Here is an 18,545-nt window from a genome sequence, read left to right on the forward strand (position 1 = left end):
TATACGTGTTTATTATTAAATCAACAGATGTCATCTTTATCGCCTATAAAATTGAATTTAATGTAACTTCTATCACGTCGAAACGAGCGACAAATAAAAAAATTGCATTCGCTGAGGTAATCACCTCATCCGGATTGCTTAGAATAAAAATCTGAGCAAAATATCCAATCTAGGGGTGTTGGGACCCATACGTTCAACTTCATCTGAACTTTCGAATATATTTCACCATTCAACACGTGCTTTTGTAGGTTTTCAGCACCAACCATCTCATGAAATATTCATTTTTCAACCATCTTATCTTTTTTTACGCAGACTAACGAAAGGAACCAATCGGAATATATAAAAATAAATATATATATGAACTCAAAACAATTATGCAAGTAGATATTGTACATCCACCATTACACGTGCCAACAATTATGTCCTGCAATTTGAATAATGCGTTAAATTAATTTCTAAAGCCATTAGGTTTCATTCGTGGTAATAACATATATGCCATTAATGAAAAAGTGCACCCTATATATATATGTACACTGCTGATCAAAAGTATGGCATTTTGCATTTTTAATGAACCTATCATATATGATATAAATTTTTGCTGTTAAAAAAATTTTATTGAACAATTTATTATGAATGTATGCATATTTAATGTGCTTTAGCGATTTTAAAACGAACAATTTGAATACTAAAATTTTCTATCGAAATCATTTTTGTTTGAACAAAATAAGAAGTATTACTTGTCAAAACTCATTTTGAAATAATTCTGCTGTTATAGGAAGAATATTTTAGAACAATACTATTCATATTTTAGTTCCTCGACATACATTTTCAATAATGATACTTCTTGAATAGTGATCAAATCAATACTTGTTTAATACTTCGCAAAGGCGCTAACACCAGATGCTTTGATATAACCTTTATAAAATTAACAATACTCAGTTGATATTTACTAAATTGCTGATAGTCATTTAATACATATTACATTAAAATATTGGTAGGTATCTACTTAATATAATGTGCCCTAATTTTAATTACCTCAAGGTATATATGATAACGGGGTTCATTTGACAAACCGAATAACTCTACAAAATAGCAAATAGAAAAATTGACACAATCGATAAAAATGACGGAGCAATGTCTGCTCGAGCTTGGCTTGTGCTCATCGCGTTAAGTTGTGAACTTTAATCTAGTTGGCTTCTGAAATAAATTTGATATCATTCCATACTCAAAAAGGTTTTTGCCATTTCGTGATGTAAAAACAATTATAAAAAAATTTTATTTAAGATATAAAAAAATAAGTATCAATCAAATTCTGAGGCACTAAAATCTGGGAAAATTTTAAAAATGGGCTTAATAGATTTCGCCTGTAAGCTGCTGATAGGTAGGTATATTTCTGTGAAAAAGTAGAAAAAGTTCTACTCATGAAGATATATTAATAGTTTCTTTATATTATTCTTAATAGTTAACATTTTTAACAGTATCAAATTATTTTTATCGTAATTTGTTTACTAGAATCGACAGTACCAATTCATCCCTAATTACAATAATAAAAATTCCGATATTAAAATGGTACAACCAATACAATTTACTACTTAGAATTTCATAGAGAAACATAAGGATCATTTCAACAGGTAAATCTGTAAAAACACTCCAAAGTTGAAAAAACATATGTAAGAATAATTATGCAAATTGAATGAAACAATATTAAGTTTAAAATAATTGTTGCCATAGATTTTGTATCCTAAGTCTACATTTTTAAACAATTAACATTTTTCTGTTAAACCGTATGGTGGTACCATCGAGCGGCAGGAATGTGAAACTTCTTGAATAATACCACAGACTTACGATACGTAGGTTAGTTAGATAGTAAAGAGTAGGTACAGTGCGTTACTGACATTACCCCAGCCGGCCAGTGGTTTAAAAGTGAAGAAGAGCAAGGGGAGACGTCCAAACTCGCGGCGCTCGGCTTGATAAGGATGGCGGAATTAGTTTCGACACGTCTTTGTTATTGGCCGAGGTAAGGTGAAGCATACAGTCGCATCTCCTTGCCCCTCTCAACTTTTGAGCCGCACACCGGTAGGGATCATATCAGTAACGCACTGTACATATATATGTATTTATATATTTAGTCCGTATATTTAAATCATATAACTTAGAAAATAATGCTTTGAATGGTTAGTTTTATATAAGCTGATTTTCGAATCTCTTTAGGATTAGGATTATGTTGTTTTATTCTTTTGTTATTTCTTATACCAGTGATTTCACCCCCTTATGTTCCTCCTCACATGTTGCGACTGGCTAGTTTCAGTTTTTTAGTTCATATAGGATACTTCTATTGTTCTAACCATTTACAATAATCCTTCATTTTTCAGTAGCGACGAGCCATTTCAAAGAGAAAATTCAATATTCATATGTCAGAGAGACCCCGACAAAATGTCGCTCAAGAGGGCAACTACTAATAGCGCTCTATCTTAGCATGGAGATGCAGTGTCATTTTATGTTACTACTTTGTCACTGCACTCACTTTAACTTCAATAGAAATAGTAGTGGTAGTAGTAGAAGTAGTTGTAGTTACATTGGGCTGGCCATAGCCGCTCAAACGTCCAATAATGGGCATATCGCTATTTTGAATTAGCGTTGCGAAACAAACATTACGGTTTGAATTAGATTTGCGAATGATATAATCGCGATTTCGAATAGAATTGTTTTTAGTAGTTGTCCTTTGAAATTGATTTAAAGGTAACTTTGAGTATGACAAACATCGATCGCGTTTGATTTTAATACTAATAAATATAAAGCATGATTATGTTAACTGGTACATATTTCTTTTGATTTTGGGATAGCGTTGCGATTAATTGAATACACGTGTTTGTTACAACGCACTTTATTGGATACAATTTTGATTTATTAAAGTAGTGTTGCGATATTGATCGATTGCGTTTTTATTAGTGTTGCGACAATGATTTTTCACGTTGCTTAGAGTTGCGTTATATTAAATGCTCACAAATATGCTTGAACCATAAGAATAACGAAGCAGCTTGTATTATTGTGAACGGTGGTTCATAGCACCTACAATAGCTGCACATTGTTGCCCGCAGCAAAATGGTTGCCCCATATTGTTAAATGTAGTTTTGCGTATAATAGAACTGGTGCACGCGGGTTATTCATTTTATATTAAATAAATTAGAGTTGTAATCGATACTGACATCTGCCTGTATATTAAATTTCATATAAAAGTAAGTTTCTGTTTCTGAGAAACCTGATGAAATTCTATGCTGAGAATGGAATCTATTTTAATTATAATTTAATTTAATTTATTTAACATTTGTTTCTGCTTTAGAGAAGATTATAAACGTAATTGTAAATAAAAATTGTACCTGTCTTCTTAGACTCCATTTCTTAAATTATATTCATGTACTAATTGAATAAGACAGTTTCTGTTTCAGAGAGGACTGACAGGATTAGAAGATGGCATTCTGTGGAGGTTGAAGATAGAAACAACCATTTAACAAACTCTGCTGTTCAAAGAATACGCTCATTCGGAAGTCCTTTTCCTTTTTAATTTCATTTACTTTAATTTGACTACAATTTTATTTTCAGTGTAATTTAATTGTAATCCTGATTTAGATAACTTTAACTTATCCTACTGTAACATCTCGTAATTTTAGCTTGCTCTAATCTTAGATTCATCTACCTTAATTTCATTTTCATTGAAAATCAATCGCGCTTTAATCATTTTTATTGCAGGGGACAAAATGTGTTACTACACAAACACTTTTTCATCTTCTAATTTAAATCCACTTATTTAAAAACTAATTTTAATCCAATTTGAATCTAATTTTATTTTAACATTGACACATTATTCATTTATTCTTAATACATTTATTATTTTAGCCGCTCATTTACAATTATCTTACAATTATTCTACAAATATGTTAGTATTATATTTCAGTATAGACTGAAGAAGGATTAATATTAAATGCGGTAATTTTAAGTGCATTAATAACAAGATTTAGAACTAAAAGGGGAGGTCGATGGAATACAATATTCATTGACCTCCCTGGGTCTCGTTCGCAGCAACTTTCACGTGGTGAGACCTGGAAAGTAGCACTATTGCTAATACAGTAGTTCCTATCGAGGGTCTAGGCCAATCAGCTGCAAATTTATATGATGCATGTTACAGTATACCGAGTAGTTGCTCGTTAGCTTCATTTACCTCCTTATTAATCGAAGACTTCTTCTGTGATTTCTCTTATTTTCAAATCAAGGATTTCTTTCTTGATTCACTCCTTTTTCTCTCTTAGTTCATTAATTCTTCGCTATACTCGGCATTTCCATGTACAGTTTAAGATAGAAATAAGTCTCTTTTAAGTTAGCCCTATGATAAAGAAAGAAAACATCGATTATACGCCGTGGGAAAGTTCTTTTTTTATTTGAATATAGTATACAATCTTTCCACTATACCGAATAATCCTTGCCGTTCTACGCATGGCATACAGTGCACATAGCTGTAAGAATTATGACCTTTCGAAAATCTGCGCTTTTGACTGGTATCGCCATCCGTGGCAAAATGCTCAATCTGGTAGACAAATGTTAGTGATGTGGGAATTCACGCGGATTGACTGTGGCGCCATCCATTACAAAATGCTCCGATTATTAGACAGCAAAGTTTGAGCACTTCACAGGAGATGCGGCTACGTTATCGTTGCTATGGCGTGTTTATTTATTCAATATATTATTTATTTACAATGTTCACTAAATTATAATGTTGAAATATTTTATCGACCATCTTATGTGACAGCTTGTTTCTAACTGACTATTTACAAAAAGAATATCACGGATATTAACAAAAGAATTTTAAAATGTACAGTTAAACGATTTCTAATAACAAACAGAAATTGACTTTATCTACATTACCGACACATTGGCTACATTGCGAATAGAAGGTGTTGTTATCCTACAATATCATCAACTGCAAACGGTTAAACGCCTAAGTCAATATGACAGAGCGTGACATGGAAATCGTTCTGTGACCGCCGAGAGCGTGTGACAAAATTTTACATTGCTTGTCATGTCTATCCTATAACTCCTCTGAGAAGGTATGTGTGTTGGAAGTGTAATAGGTAAGTTTAAAAGTGATTTGAAAATGTAGAAAGTATGCATTACGATATGAATAATTTAACAGAAACTTTTTGTATAACGTTACACCAACATTCGACTAAACGTCATGTTTAGCACATATAAATACCTGAAACGAAAATTGCTTAGACTAAGTGCAAACTGTTGCACACTATAAGCAGTAAGTACTTATGTAATTGTGTTTCTTTCTCATGTAACGCATACCAACTATTATAACAGTAAACTGAATGTGCGGAAGTAGATTCTTTCCCATAGATCAATCAAATTGTCAACACTGCTTTTAGCATCACTGGTACAGCAATATGTTTCCCAGAAGACTGTTAAAATTACGTACAGCATATCACGATCATGTTTTATAAATAGGAAATAAAGTAATGTGGGTAATTATAAACAATTCGAGATTGTTCTGCGAAGTAAAATGACATGGGTCGGTACAAGTTTTTTTTAGTCTTCGGTATCTTTACGGTGTCTTTAACGTGGAAGCATCTTATGCTTTTTTACTTGTTGTCCCGTTCAGTTTTTATTGATCGGCACGACGATCTGCGCACTTGTATCTGTACTACGAGCAGTGTGATTGATTTACGAAAATCAGTTCTCGTAACTTGGCGACATGACAAAAGGTAGATACTTAGAATTATATATATTCTGTATATAGAATTATTAATTATTTATATTTAGAACCTATACGATTTTAATATGGATCATCTATTAAAATTTCCATACAATCAGAGTTGAACTGAGAAATACGAGAAATATAAAATTAATAATTACCATAATTTTAAATTAATGTTACTCTATTTCTGATACAGCAAATATAATATATTTATACTTATAAAATAATATTTGTACTAGAGAATTAATAAATGAAGTAATTTGTGGTAATGTGGCCTCCTCGTAATTTTCCATATTATTACAAAAACATCTAGCAACTAATGGCGTCCTTGGCTGAATCTATTCGAATTATATATGGGTGAACAAATTTTTATTACATAATGCATTATTTCTGTTAATAAAGAACATAATTATATCGTTATGCCGTTCCGAAAAAAAGTAATTTTTACAAATTATGTAAGTTAATGAATCGTCTATTGGAATAAATTTTACAGAAAATTTGCAGAATCGATATTTATAAGTGAAATTATTTTATTATTAATTTTCAAATATAAAGTAAATTTCAAATCAAATATAAACCCCCTTCCCCTAAATATTTTCGCTCGATACTTTAAATATTTTCGTGGACCAGTGTGTTTACAAAAGTCCGTGCAATCGAAGTATCGTATTTTACAATTAATAATTCAGCTATTGTAATTTTTGACTGTGTTATTCGAGACTCTTTGTAACTCAAGTACCGTTATTCGATGGTTGCTCTTTACTGGTATTCCTTTATCTTCAATTTCAGACTTCCTTCCTCTTAACCCCTTGCCTTATAATGACGTGTTATACTCGCGGTGAAAATTTTAACACGATGACCGCCACGACGATCACCGGTGACTGGAACTTCTAAAGTCCTTGAAAATAATTGCAAGAGGAAAACTGATGTCGAGTCGAAATATTTAGTTGCATAAGTAACTAAATAATAGTGCAACTTAAGAGCTATGCTACTAAATCATCAATAATTAATTCCAATACCATTTGTCTTTGTTATGAAAGAATAAGTAACGTTATACAAAATGCTCAAAATTCTCGTGGTGGTCAACATGTTAAAGAGAATTTAATGAGTACAAATATAACTCTGTTCTTTTGAATTCAAATGAAATATTGCTCGTCTGTTATCAATTATCATACCTTTCACTATACATTGTCACAGAATATATGCAGGATTTTTCTTTCTTTTCAATAAATGATTAATGATAAAGTAGTTGTATCAATCATGGTTGAGAAATATAACCCATAGGGCGTTTTTTTCTTGATTGTTATTTCCATTATACAAAGACGATTCGTTGCATTAAAGAAAATACTGTAACTGTAAAGATTACTACTGAAACAAACGCTGGTTGCGAACGTGTCAACATTTTATCTGCCGTTCCTTCACACAACACGGTTTTTTCTAAGGCGCAGGAGTGTATTTTTTTTTACTTGCGATCGTCTATAACTTTAAAATCGAAGCATAAAGGAATCTCGTAGTGTCGTTCTGATTTCTTTTGTTTCAAAGCAGCGTAATTTTAATAGATTATAAATTATTAAGTATTTCTAATTAAAAAGCCGATTAATATTATTTTAATTGAATTTTAACCTGTTAATTATGGAATTTAATTTCAGAAATCTCTGATAATACTCGCAATGAAATCAAATAATAAAATGTATACTCGTCTATTGCAGTTAACTGATTAAAGCAGCGTAACTTTAATAGACTATACATTGTTAATCATTGTTAATTGAATGGTCGATTAATATGCTCACGATAAATAAAGTGTTAATTATCTCTAGACCATCGTGCGACCATTCATAGTTTACCATTTCTATTGTCCGTGTCGACGAAACTCCGTGAGCCATTTCCTCCGTGTTCTCTCGAGCATCCCCCTTCTTTCTCACCCCTGCTGCATTCCCGAGAGGGGATGGGACGGGGCGCGAAGGTGTTCGACGTGTGAAGAGAGCCATCGTGCGGTGGCAAGCACGTTGTTCGTCACTCGTTCGATGATCAGGTGGCCGACTCGACTACGTTAAAACGGTCTCGCATCCGGACGAACCCGCGCGGTGGCCATTTATCATCGGCGGATGCCGGCCCGCGATATTCGGGATCGCTCGCCGACGTTCTCGTACGCCGATCCCGGTCCTCTTCATGCTGGAACCAGCAAATCGCGCGGACTCGCACGCTCATCCTCGCCGACCGTAGACGGAAGTCGACAGGTAAGGCGGTTGAAAGAGAGGGAGACAAAGAAACAAAAAAAAAATACACGGAAAAGATAAGAAAACAGAGAGACAAGAAAAGGAAAAAGCGGTGACTTCACTCGACACACGGAAATTATTCCGCTCGCCTATTGCTGTTCGTGAAATTTATGTCACTCGCTTATGCAAGCCGCCTCGGTAGCCGTTGTTCGCCGCACGATTTCGTAGTGGCCATTTTGACGTCACCACACGAACGTTGTTTTGACGGTTTTCCTTCTTTTCTTTGTTTTTGGGATTCGATCGTCGGTTCGTGGTGGATTGCTTTTATTACGCGTATCAGTCGATGTGCTTGTTGAGAAGTGTTTCTGCGGAGAAAGTGGTCGCCGCGGATTTTAGAACATATGGCGAGAAAATTTCTGGGGCATTTTTATTCTAGTTGTTCAAGTATTTTGTAGAGTTTCTAGATGTAGTTTGATTTATTTATTGATTATTTACGTTAGCTGTTTATATTTTAGCTTATTAGATTGATTGTAGGAATGCTTATGATTGTAGATTTGAATGGAAGGTATTGTTTATAGTGCTTTAATAAGAGTACTTTCTACTGAAGTTATCAGAAAGTTTTTTTATAAAATAAGTAACTTAATCAGTTTACTGAAATAATTCTTTACAGTGTATATATTTTGTTATCAATTCTGAATATCTCTAAAGGCTTCTATTGAATAAAACGTAGAGAAATGTTTGTAATGTTGATTTTGCTTCACGTTGATGCTTAAGTTCCATTTTATTGGAAACAGTTATTTTTATATTGGTAGAAAGAATTGGAACTTAGTGATCAATTCTATTGCAAACTAAAAACGTATTTATACACGTGTTCTATTTTTATTTTATTGCCAATTTTTAAATCAGCGTTACCAGTCGAATGGTAAACTTAAACAATTATAAGTGGCCAGTAAAATCTAAAAAATGATTCCTACGTGTATTCTCTGGAAAAGTGTTTCTCAACAATTAATTACAATAATCCCGAGTTAATATTCACATGTCGAAAACAAAATTCTTATTGCCTCGAACAACGCATTCTTGAATTTAATCATATTACCGATAACGATGAGTAGGTGCTCACCTATAACATTTGAAATTACCATTTTTAGAACAGAAACAAGTTCCTCCTCGTTTCCACTTGTTCTCCTCCATTCGTATTTTCTTGGTAATTCTCAATTTCCACGTCGCCGTCGCCAAAGCAATTCTCGTCCGACTCGATGAAACTGAAAAGACCACTTTTATCCGTATGTTAAAAAAAAACGTGTTTCTCAGTGATTCTGCTTTGTTATCCTCCGTCCACGTTGAAGTGCATAAAAATAAGCGCGTCATGTTCTTGCTCCCGTCGTGAAACCATCTTTGCCGGATACCGAGGGGGACAGCGCCTCATTAAACGCGGCACAGTCTTTGCGTGAAGAGTGTGCGTCACCTCGCTTTCTTTATTTCGATCTACGGATTTTTGTGCATCAGTGATCATGCCTTCGTAAACACGAAAAAGAAACAGAAAGGAAAGGAAAAAAACGAACAGGTTGAACGCTGTCATGCAGTGAAACGTAAGGGGGTGGCGCGAATTGTTCACGGAAAATCGCTCGATCTGAAGAAAGTAAATTCGTAAATTCCCGAAAGAAACTGGATCGAAGGAAAAATCGGAAACAAAGGAGAAGAGAGCAGAAAGTAATGAAATTCCGGGCGGAAAATCGAAATTCTCGAGAAATCGCGGTAAATCGGACGGATTTCGTTTGAGGATCTCTCGGTTTCTGGTTCCCCCGTGAAACGAAGCCGGTTTTTGCACGCGTTTCGGTTGACGCAAATCGAGAATTGATTTCGAACGAAGGGGAGGATGAATGATCCGATAAGTGGCCGTTAATATTACGCTGAAAGGGACCGTTACTCCGATTCTCTTGGACGTTTTGCACCACGCTGGGCGCGACGAGAAATTGGCTTCGTCTCTTAACAAGTTCTGGTTTAAGGTGTGTGAAAATGCCGGGTACTAAGGCAATTGCACAGCTGACAATCACAACGTGAGCGGTTTGTTCGTTTACGCGGATCATCCGGGGGATAATGATTACAGAACAGACCTGGAGCATGATGCTGGACAGCGATGTCGCGGGCATCAATGAGTAAGTATTACGTGTGAACCTCGATTACCGTCCTTCTTCTTCTTTTGTTTTTCATTTACACCTATTAGAACGTATCTGCGCGTATAAGGTGGAACGACAAACACCATTTTCTTAAGGTTTTTGGAATATTGAGTATCTAGCAATTTTGCCTTTGAGAGATTGGAAGTATTGGTGTGGGTGCAAAATCTTGGTTCAATTGTTAATGTGGTGTTTATGTTTTAATGTATGAATAAATATTATGGATGGTAAATGCGACAACAAACATCATCTTCTTAAGATTTTTGAGTTTTTTAGCATGTAGGAATTTTGCACTTAAGAAACGATGGGGTTGGTTTGGCTAAAAAGTTTTAATTCAATTTTTAATATGGAGTTTATGTTTTAATATATAGATATATATTATGAATAAGCAAATAGGTCGACAAAAATCATATTTTCAAGGTTTTTGAGATCTCGAGTGTCAATTTTGCCTTTAAGAGATGAAAAATATTGATTTGGCTAAAAAATCTTATACCACTTTTCATTGTAGCGTTTATATTTTAATATACAAGTAAATACTACGAATGAATAAAGTAAAGAGCGATGGGAAGTTCCTGAGAAGATTTAATGAAGGAATTGTTTAATGAAGCTTAATTTAATAGAGCGAAATTTTCTGTTATATTTCCCTCAAAAACGTGATACGGGCTTCTGGCTAAGGTATTAGTATTGTCATCTACAAGTGTGTCTTTAGACAAATTATCGGAATTTTCTTTGTTAAATCGAACCACTATATGTATATTTCAACTTGTTTACATGTACTTTGCGTAGATTTATTGACATAAAAATATGTTTACAAGTAACAAATTATTGGTTCCTATTAAATGAAACAGTCATAATAATCTGACGAAGACTTTTCTCAAAACTTTCTTGATTTTCTACACGAGAAAACTGCTTTAAAAAAGTTCATTCCGTTTTTCTAAACTAAGAATGCAAGAACATTGAAATCTGAACTTAAGTATTGATAACTGAAGCTTAAAATGAAAATACTTCGAGAAGAAACTTATAATAAATGGCGTTCCATCTTATGCGCACAGATACATACACTATCGCTCAACAATTTGGGGTTTTAAGTAAACATTACACTATAAATGATCTTGCAAATACACATTTTTATAAATGAATTCACAATGTTGTCTGTTCAATCGATATTCTACGATTTTGAGACTTTGATTAGGTCGCAAATATCGTATTTGATAGATCGACAGGTTTTGTAATAAATAATATTGTATAATAATTACTACCAAATGTTGGACGGTAGTTTCTATACATACATGCAAAGAAGATTCAATTGTTTCTTTGTTTAATGCGACACATCATTAACACAATAACACTGTTCGGTAAGTTTACATTGCCAAATGTCCCAACATGATTTCACGCATTCGGTGGTACATATGTACATATATATATATATATTTATATTCACATACACCGAGACATAAAGACACATTCGTACAATACTTCATAAGCACACTAGACGTGATCGTCCTTGATTTGCAATATTTGTGTGGTGATCTAAATTCGCATTTTTTATGGTGAATGTGAAAATTGCGTTGAGATCGGTTTTTCGTATTTTATATTTGTTAGAAGAATAAGTGTATGTGTTCTAATTACAACTTATCGTGTGTGCTCGTTGTGAAACTCTTGTTATTCTTTGTTGTATGATATTATGGAATATTCTCTGTCGACAGCAATACACTGTTGTTTGTGTTTTTCCGCAAATGTTCTTTTTACTTTTCAATACAAGAACAACTTCTTATAATGTTGTTTGTGAAATTATTTTACAAATGCTTCTTGAATGTTGTTTGTAACGTTTCTAAGTTTCTAAAAAAAATGTTTTAATAAAGGAAATTAATTTTCTGAATAATCGTAATTGCTGTTTAAACGTTTAAATTCTTTTTCCAATTTTATGAATAAACAATTCCCACTAACACTTAGAAGTTCGTTTATAAGATCCTTCGTTGTTATCTTTGTTCTATAAAGCATTAGTAAATATTTCAAAACCCAAGAGAAAAATTTTTGAATTTATCTTTCATTTGTGTTTATCAAAGAAAAAAAATTATAAATATAGAAATACGTTGCCTGAAATAATAGATATACGGTTATTTAAATATTAACAAAGTATTTTTATTCTAGAGTTGCTTTTGTAAGAGAACCTATTAATATTAAATATCCTATTTTACTAAAGAAAATGAAGATAATTATAAACATTCTAAAATAAAGTCTAAATGAAAATCTGTCTTTCATCTTTGATAAAATTGATTCATCTCACATTAAACAATTACATTAAATACATATGCAATACATGTTGAGCGGTGTTAACGTGTTTTCAGTTGTGTCATCCTAAATGTGTTAAATGTTGTTATCGTTCAGAATGTTGAATACAAATTACGTATTTACGGAAAAATTATCTGAACGTTTCATCAATATTACAAATACCTTAATCGGAGTATAAGTTACAGATTTTTAATTAGTTCTTTAGCTGTATTCTTTAAATTTTATAAAATTGCATTATTTGTAAATGCACTCATCAACGTTTTTTAATGAACGTAGTTGGAATGCTGTACAGGGGATTCGCCATATTTTAAGGAATTAAAAAATTCAAAACAAACAAAACATTGAACATTATTCATCTTCGAAGCGATTGTAAAATCCGTAAGCAAAAATACTGTGAATATATAAATACTAAAAGAAGATTATTTTCTGCAACTTTTTTGATAACAAACTCTTTCACTTTCGGTATTGTTTTTAAAAGTTCAAAACAGATTTCTTCATCAATATAATTCTTTGCCCTTTATAATCTGTCTACCTTTAATTTCTTAAACCAAATTTCTGACTTCTTACTGTTCTTTTTCTCGGTGATATATTTGAAGTGTCATGCTCTACTTCTCCAGACCGAACTTTCAGTACAAATAAAAATCTTTCTCTATGCTCTGGCGAAACGTTCAGCTAATTTTTCTATAAAGACGTTTAATATGATATTGTTAGAACTTGCTGCGGTTCAAAGTTTCGAAATAATTGCTGTGTGGTCTGCGAAGACCTTGAACTCTCTTTGTTAAATGTTTTCTGTAGACGAAACGTGTTTTATATCTGTAGCTGATCCACACATTTCTGACGCTGATAGGTTGAGTATTTCCCCGAGGAAACAATTATGGATCAAGGCCGTGAAGAAGCTGACTTCCGAGAGGCTGGGCAGGGAAGGACTAGCGGCGTGGGAGGATCGGAAGTCCAGCAACGATCCGGAAGTTCCAGACGACTCAGAATCGGCCGATGGAACCGAGGATCCGGAGACTCCGGGGGACCCGGAGGTGGTTCTTGATGGTCAGCCTGTTGACACCGAAGCTCAGACGCAGCGGGGTACTCTAGATTTACATACATAATCAATGATGTTACGTACACGCGAACTTGGAATTGTATTTCTCAACACCTAACGGGCGGGTGACTTTTTGTCTATATACTTCTTCAGTCTCAGGAATTGTTGAGGAAATGATACAAGCCTGTAGGCATATCTTTAAATCATTGCTGTTTTATTAAATTACTATCACTATTAACACAATTTTGAGAATTTACATTCATGTCTAGTACTTCTAATTACTATGGTGTTTTATAGAAGATTAAGTTAGCCTGAAAATACGTGAATCTACGTGTCCCGTCCGTTAGGTGTTAAGTAGCTACGTGTTTCGTGAAAACCCTATTATTTCGTCCGGCAACGTTTCGTCCTAGACGATGAACAAGAATCTATCGTACAAGGGGGTGTAGAGCTTATATATATAGAAAAAGCTGGTAGTGGGCAGTCGACATACTCCTCAAGGCTACCTACGACAACAACCCCTGACGCACTGTCGACTCGAGTACCCCGGTTACCTGAACATTTGGCAACCAGCTGATCTGAAGTTTAAAGAAATAAAGTGATTAAAGGATTTCACGTTCTCGCATCTTAGCAAATGAGATAATTTATTAATTGTCATATTTCTTTTTCTTTTTATTCCAAAAAATGACGGAAGTAGGTGCTTCTGCGTCAAATATTCACAATTTCTGTTGATATAACTAAGAATGCACCTTTTAAAATTATTACCAATACCATTTCTGGTAAAATCAATTGGACTAATTAAGTAGATTTTCTTCGTTAAGAAAACTGTTGTGTTTCTTTTGCAACAAAATTATCTTTTCGGGGTTGGGGTACGAAGAAGAGAAAGGAAGAGTGAGAATAAGAAAGGATAACTTACAAAGAGAAGGCCAGATATAAAAATCTGTTTTCGGATGAAACCCTATACGTAGTCCATATTTAAAAATGAAAAACCCTTATACCTTTTTTTACAATGGTTCTCCGTTTTCGAAAAAATGAGTTCCAAGTTTGTATGTTTATATCAAGTAGCTTAACAAAAAAACAATAATAATGACATCTCAGAAAGCAAAAATTATTTGTTTATATTAAACGACTCATCTGATTTTGTTTCGCCACTGACCATAAATATCACCGGTTTGTTTCAGACGTTTTCAAGAAAGGAGTCCTCTATAAAGGGATATTTTGTCCATCACTGTCGAACAGCTTCCATAGCAAGCAGCTCGAGACTTCGTACCTCCATTATTCAAACCGTCAACGTCAAAAGTCGCTGATCATGCTCAACATCGTTGATCTGAGCCTAAAGGTATGTCAACGCTTTCTGAACAATCATTTTCTTATTGCACGATACGTATACAGAATGTCTAGACAATTTTATACTGTGCGATTTGTTTGAAGCTTTCACGGCCAGGAATACTATGAGAAGTGTTCAAAGTTTCCGTGTGTAAGCCGTGTCCATTAGGAATTGTGTTCCGATGTTTCGCTAGTACTGCAGCTGGCATCATCAGGGGGTTTAAAGACTCATTGATACTGGTTATCAGTGCTTTCTATTTAACCTTTCAGATACGGTAGGATTTTCTGCAACACTATATCTCTGTGCGGCAAGCTTCAACGCGGACCGCGCGAAATTCTATATAACGCTTCTTACTATGACATTAGAAATATTGATAGGATATGTTAAATATATCTATAGATAGATTGAGCCAATTCAGTGGCATACTGTTTAAAAGGGTGATATCCACGAAAGGCACTATAGCAGCGCACTATGGCACTATATCGTTCACAAAAATTACTTGCGCGAAAGCCATTAAGTGCCGTACCATTCGAAAAGGTAACATATGCGGAAGCCATTATAGTGGCGTACAATAGCTAAAAGGTTAATCATGCCTTGCTACGGATTGGAATACACACAATCAACCGTGACCGAATATCAGATAACCACGGGAAACAAAATCCTGTGTGACAAAAATAAAATAATAGCAAAAACCATAAGATTCTATCATAGAAAATACAAAGGAACGCTGGACATTTTGAAACATTCCAACAATTACAACAGGGACTCTGGTTACCAACTTAGCCCAACTTGGATCACTCTCCTCTCATTTTTTAATTGATCAGTTGACCAATTAAGAACACCGGATTCGTGGCCACCCATCCGTAACTCCTAGCGAAACGTCGGGAAACAGTTCCAAATAGACACGGCTTACACCCGGAAACTTTGAACATATCTCAATTTTATACTGTGTTCCTGCAAATGTGAATACTTTGCAGACGAAAATTTTTGAAATATTGAAGACCCTTTCCGTAAGAAGCTAAATTATATGCGTGACTTTTAAATGCTGTAAAAGAAGAAAATTATAGACTGTTGTTTTGTTATATAATTAATTCAATTACTCGCTTGCGACTTACAGGTTTAGATGTTAAAGCTCAGTATCGCCAATGTGAAGACGTTCGTCCTTGAAGGGTTAATTTCGTTACGTTATTTAACCCAATTGCGTTTTCGTTTTATTAGTATTAGGAAAAATCGGGTAGATATAGTCCACTAACTAATGATAACTCTGAAAACAAAGAGTTGACAGAAAATTTGGTACAATCATCTTAAAGCTCTTCTTGAATTATGTTATTTTAGCTAATAAAATGTCTGATCAAACTGCTAGCAGCAAAATAATCATAGGTGATCATGCTTCATGGTCCACTCTGTATAACAGTTTCAGTTATTTTTGGAACCATTTCAGTCCTTAATTGGTACAGACAATATATTTTCCTGCGATTCGTTTCTTTTCTTTGTTTCACGCGACGCCATCCGCAGATCGTTCTGTTGGCAATATGGCTGTGGCAAAGGGACGAGGACAGCGCCGGTTTGATCGAATCCTTGTCTTGGGCGATCTGTTGCATTGCGGCGAACATGGTAGTCTGCATTCTCGGCTGGTGGCGGTGTTTCTCCAATAATTATTTATACTGGGCTTCCATATTCACTTGGCTACTGATCAATTCGCAAGGTGACGATGCATCAATTGATCCGATCGACCACGAGAGAACGGACGAATTTTTCGGTCCACGGAAAAACGATGAATATTTCATAATTGACCACTATCGCTCCAGCCGATTTTCTAAACTATCAGCAACTTCAAGCCATATTTATAGTGGCGAAAATGGAAAAAATGTTGTATTATAACGTTCCTTAGACTTTTGCTTCCTTCTCAAAATTTGCATGTGTAGTGAATGCTATAATCTTAAAGTAGATTTTTCGACTTTGCTTATTAAAATATTTAATACTGTAGATGGTAGTGCGGATGGCTGTAGTGGATCCTATAGAGTCTAAAAGGTTAAATATTTAATAATTTATAAATATAAAAAGGATAAGTTATTCACTTGTAGAAACGAAGAGATTCTTTGAATTTTCATGGAACACGAAAATAAATAGAAGGCTCTTCACAGAAATTAACAAGTTGCTCAATTTCGCTCGAATATAAAACTGAACCAATTGTTCTTTTCAATTTTTCAATTTTGATAAAGCACACACATCTTTTTATGATAATAAATGAACCAGTTGTTCAATTTCACTGGAGAGTAAAAACGAACAATTGTTTTTCTTTCTTACAGCAGTGGGCAAATCTTTTAACTTTTGCTCAATTTTAAGTAAATAAATGTTCGATACCAATTGAATGTACAATTGGATAACCCTTTTGGTTTTCATGCAAAAGTGAAGAGCGAATAATCTTTCTGATTCTCGTTGAATTCAAAGAATGAAGAAACATTTGAATTCTGATCAAACAATTCAGGACGAACAAACGAATCGTTCATGTGTCAAAGTGACTAACTCCACTTGTGAAATATTTTCAAATACTAGTGCTAAAACAATGATTGGTTCTTTACTTAATCCAAGTTCTTTTTTACTTTTTATTAGAGCAATTAAGCCGCTCGAATTGCACCGTTGTCTATGCCAATGGTAATTTATGGTTTATTTTCTTTAATAAACTATAATTAATAAATTCTATCTATCATTTGAATGTTTCGTTACAATTTACTCTTGATTAGTCATTTTAACTTAATTTTGTTTCAGAGTAAAACGAGAAAGTCTTCTTCAATTTAACACTAGAATTACTGAGCGTTTGGTATGATACATATAGAATCCTTATAAAAATTATAACAATAGATTTTTTTGACATATTCATTGTAATATTCGACTGAAACTATTTATTGTTAAAATCATTTCAGATATTTAACGCTTTTAAAATATCAATAATTGTAAAATAAAAGCACTGAAACCCGCCATTTTCATGGGTGCAATAGGTCTAGTGTCAAACAAGTAAAATATTGGCTAATTTAATCAAATTCAAAGATACTAACAGATAAAAATTCAATATAAATTTTAAGATATCTATGCATAATTGGGAAATAAGAACACCGAAATCCGCCATTTTGACGGGTGCGATAGTTCTAGAGTTAACCACTTATCCTATGATTTATATTTCTCAACCATGATTGATACAAGTAATTTGTCTTTAATCATTTATTAATATTTGTAAATATATATTTATATATCCATTTCCATTCATGAATAAATAATGTAAATATATATTTACAAATATATAATTTATAAATTTCGAATATTTAACGCTTTGAAAATATCAATAATTGTAAGATAAGAATACTGAAAGTGTGGTAGTCCTAGTGTTAAAGGTTAATTACTTTGGCAACTGAATGGCTCGAATATTTCAGTCCCGCTCGACGAATTTTTCGGAAACTGCATCGAAGTCGAGTTCCACGAAACAGAATGTTGTAATTTAGACGAAGATACTCTTTCTCTCCGGGTAGATTGTATCTCCGTTTACCGAATAGAGTTTTGCTCCACTGGCTCGTGCGTTGGCGGTCCAGCGGATTGCTTGAATGTCCACCGGACCGTAGAGAGAGAGAACGCGGTAAAACCAACTTATATTGTGCCAGGCATGGGTTACTATCGATTGGTGATCCCATTGCCGCTATTTAATACGAACTGACCTGTCGGGGTCCACGGGAAAAATTGTTCGTCCCGCCATTCTCGTCCT

The 18,545-nt window shown here is 33.9% G+C and overlaps 1 protein-coding gene across 17 annotated transcripts in view; it reads left to right on the forward strand.

The window, feature by feature from the left end:
• Nucleotides 1-7,680: 7,680 nt before the first annotated feature.
• Nucleotides 7,681-18,545, forward strand: part of Adcy8 (adenylyl cyclase 78C) — a 31,859-nt gene continuing 20,994 nt past the window's right edge. Inside the window, exons 1-5 of one of the 17 annotated variants that reach the window (XM_076372647.1) lie at nucleotides 7,682-9,971; nucleotides 10,073-10,121; nucleotides 13,279-13,511; nucleotides 14,646-14,803; nucleotides 16,307-16,496. In XM_076372647.1, coding sequence (XP_076228762.1) covers nucleotides 10,087-10,121; nucleotides 13,279-13,511; nucleotides 14,646-14,803; nucleotides 16,307-16,496 — 616 coding nt within the window. In that variant the 5' untranslated portion in view covers nucleotides 7,682-9,971; nucleotides 10,073-10,086. Of the gene's footprint in view, nucleotides 11,495-13,278; nucleotides 13,512-14,645; nucleotides 14,804-16,306; nucleotides 16,497-18,545 lie in introns of all 17 variants that reach the window. The other 16 variants (XM_076372648.1, XM_076372643.1, XM_031975029.2 and 13 more) reach the window with 16 other exon arrangements.

Source organism: Nomia melanderi, chromosome 12 (genome assembly GCF_051020985.1).
Source record: "Nomia melanderi isolate GNS246 chromosome 12, iyNomMela1, whole genome shotgun sequence".
NCBI lineage: Eukaryota > Metazoa > Arthropoda > Insecta > Hymenoptera > Halictidae > Nomia > Nomia melanderi.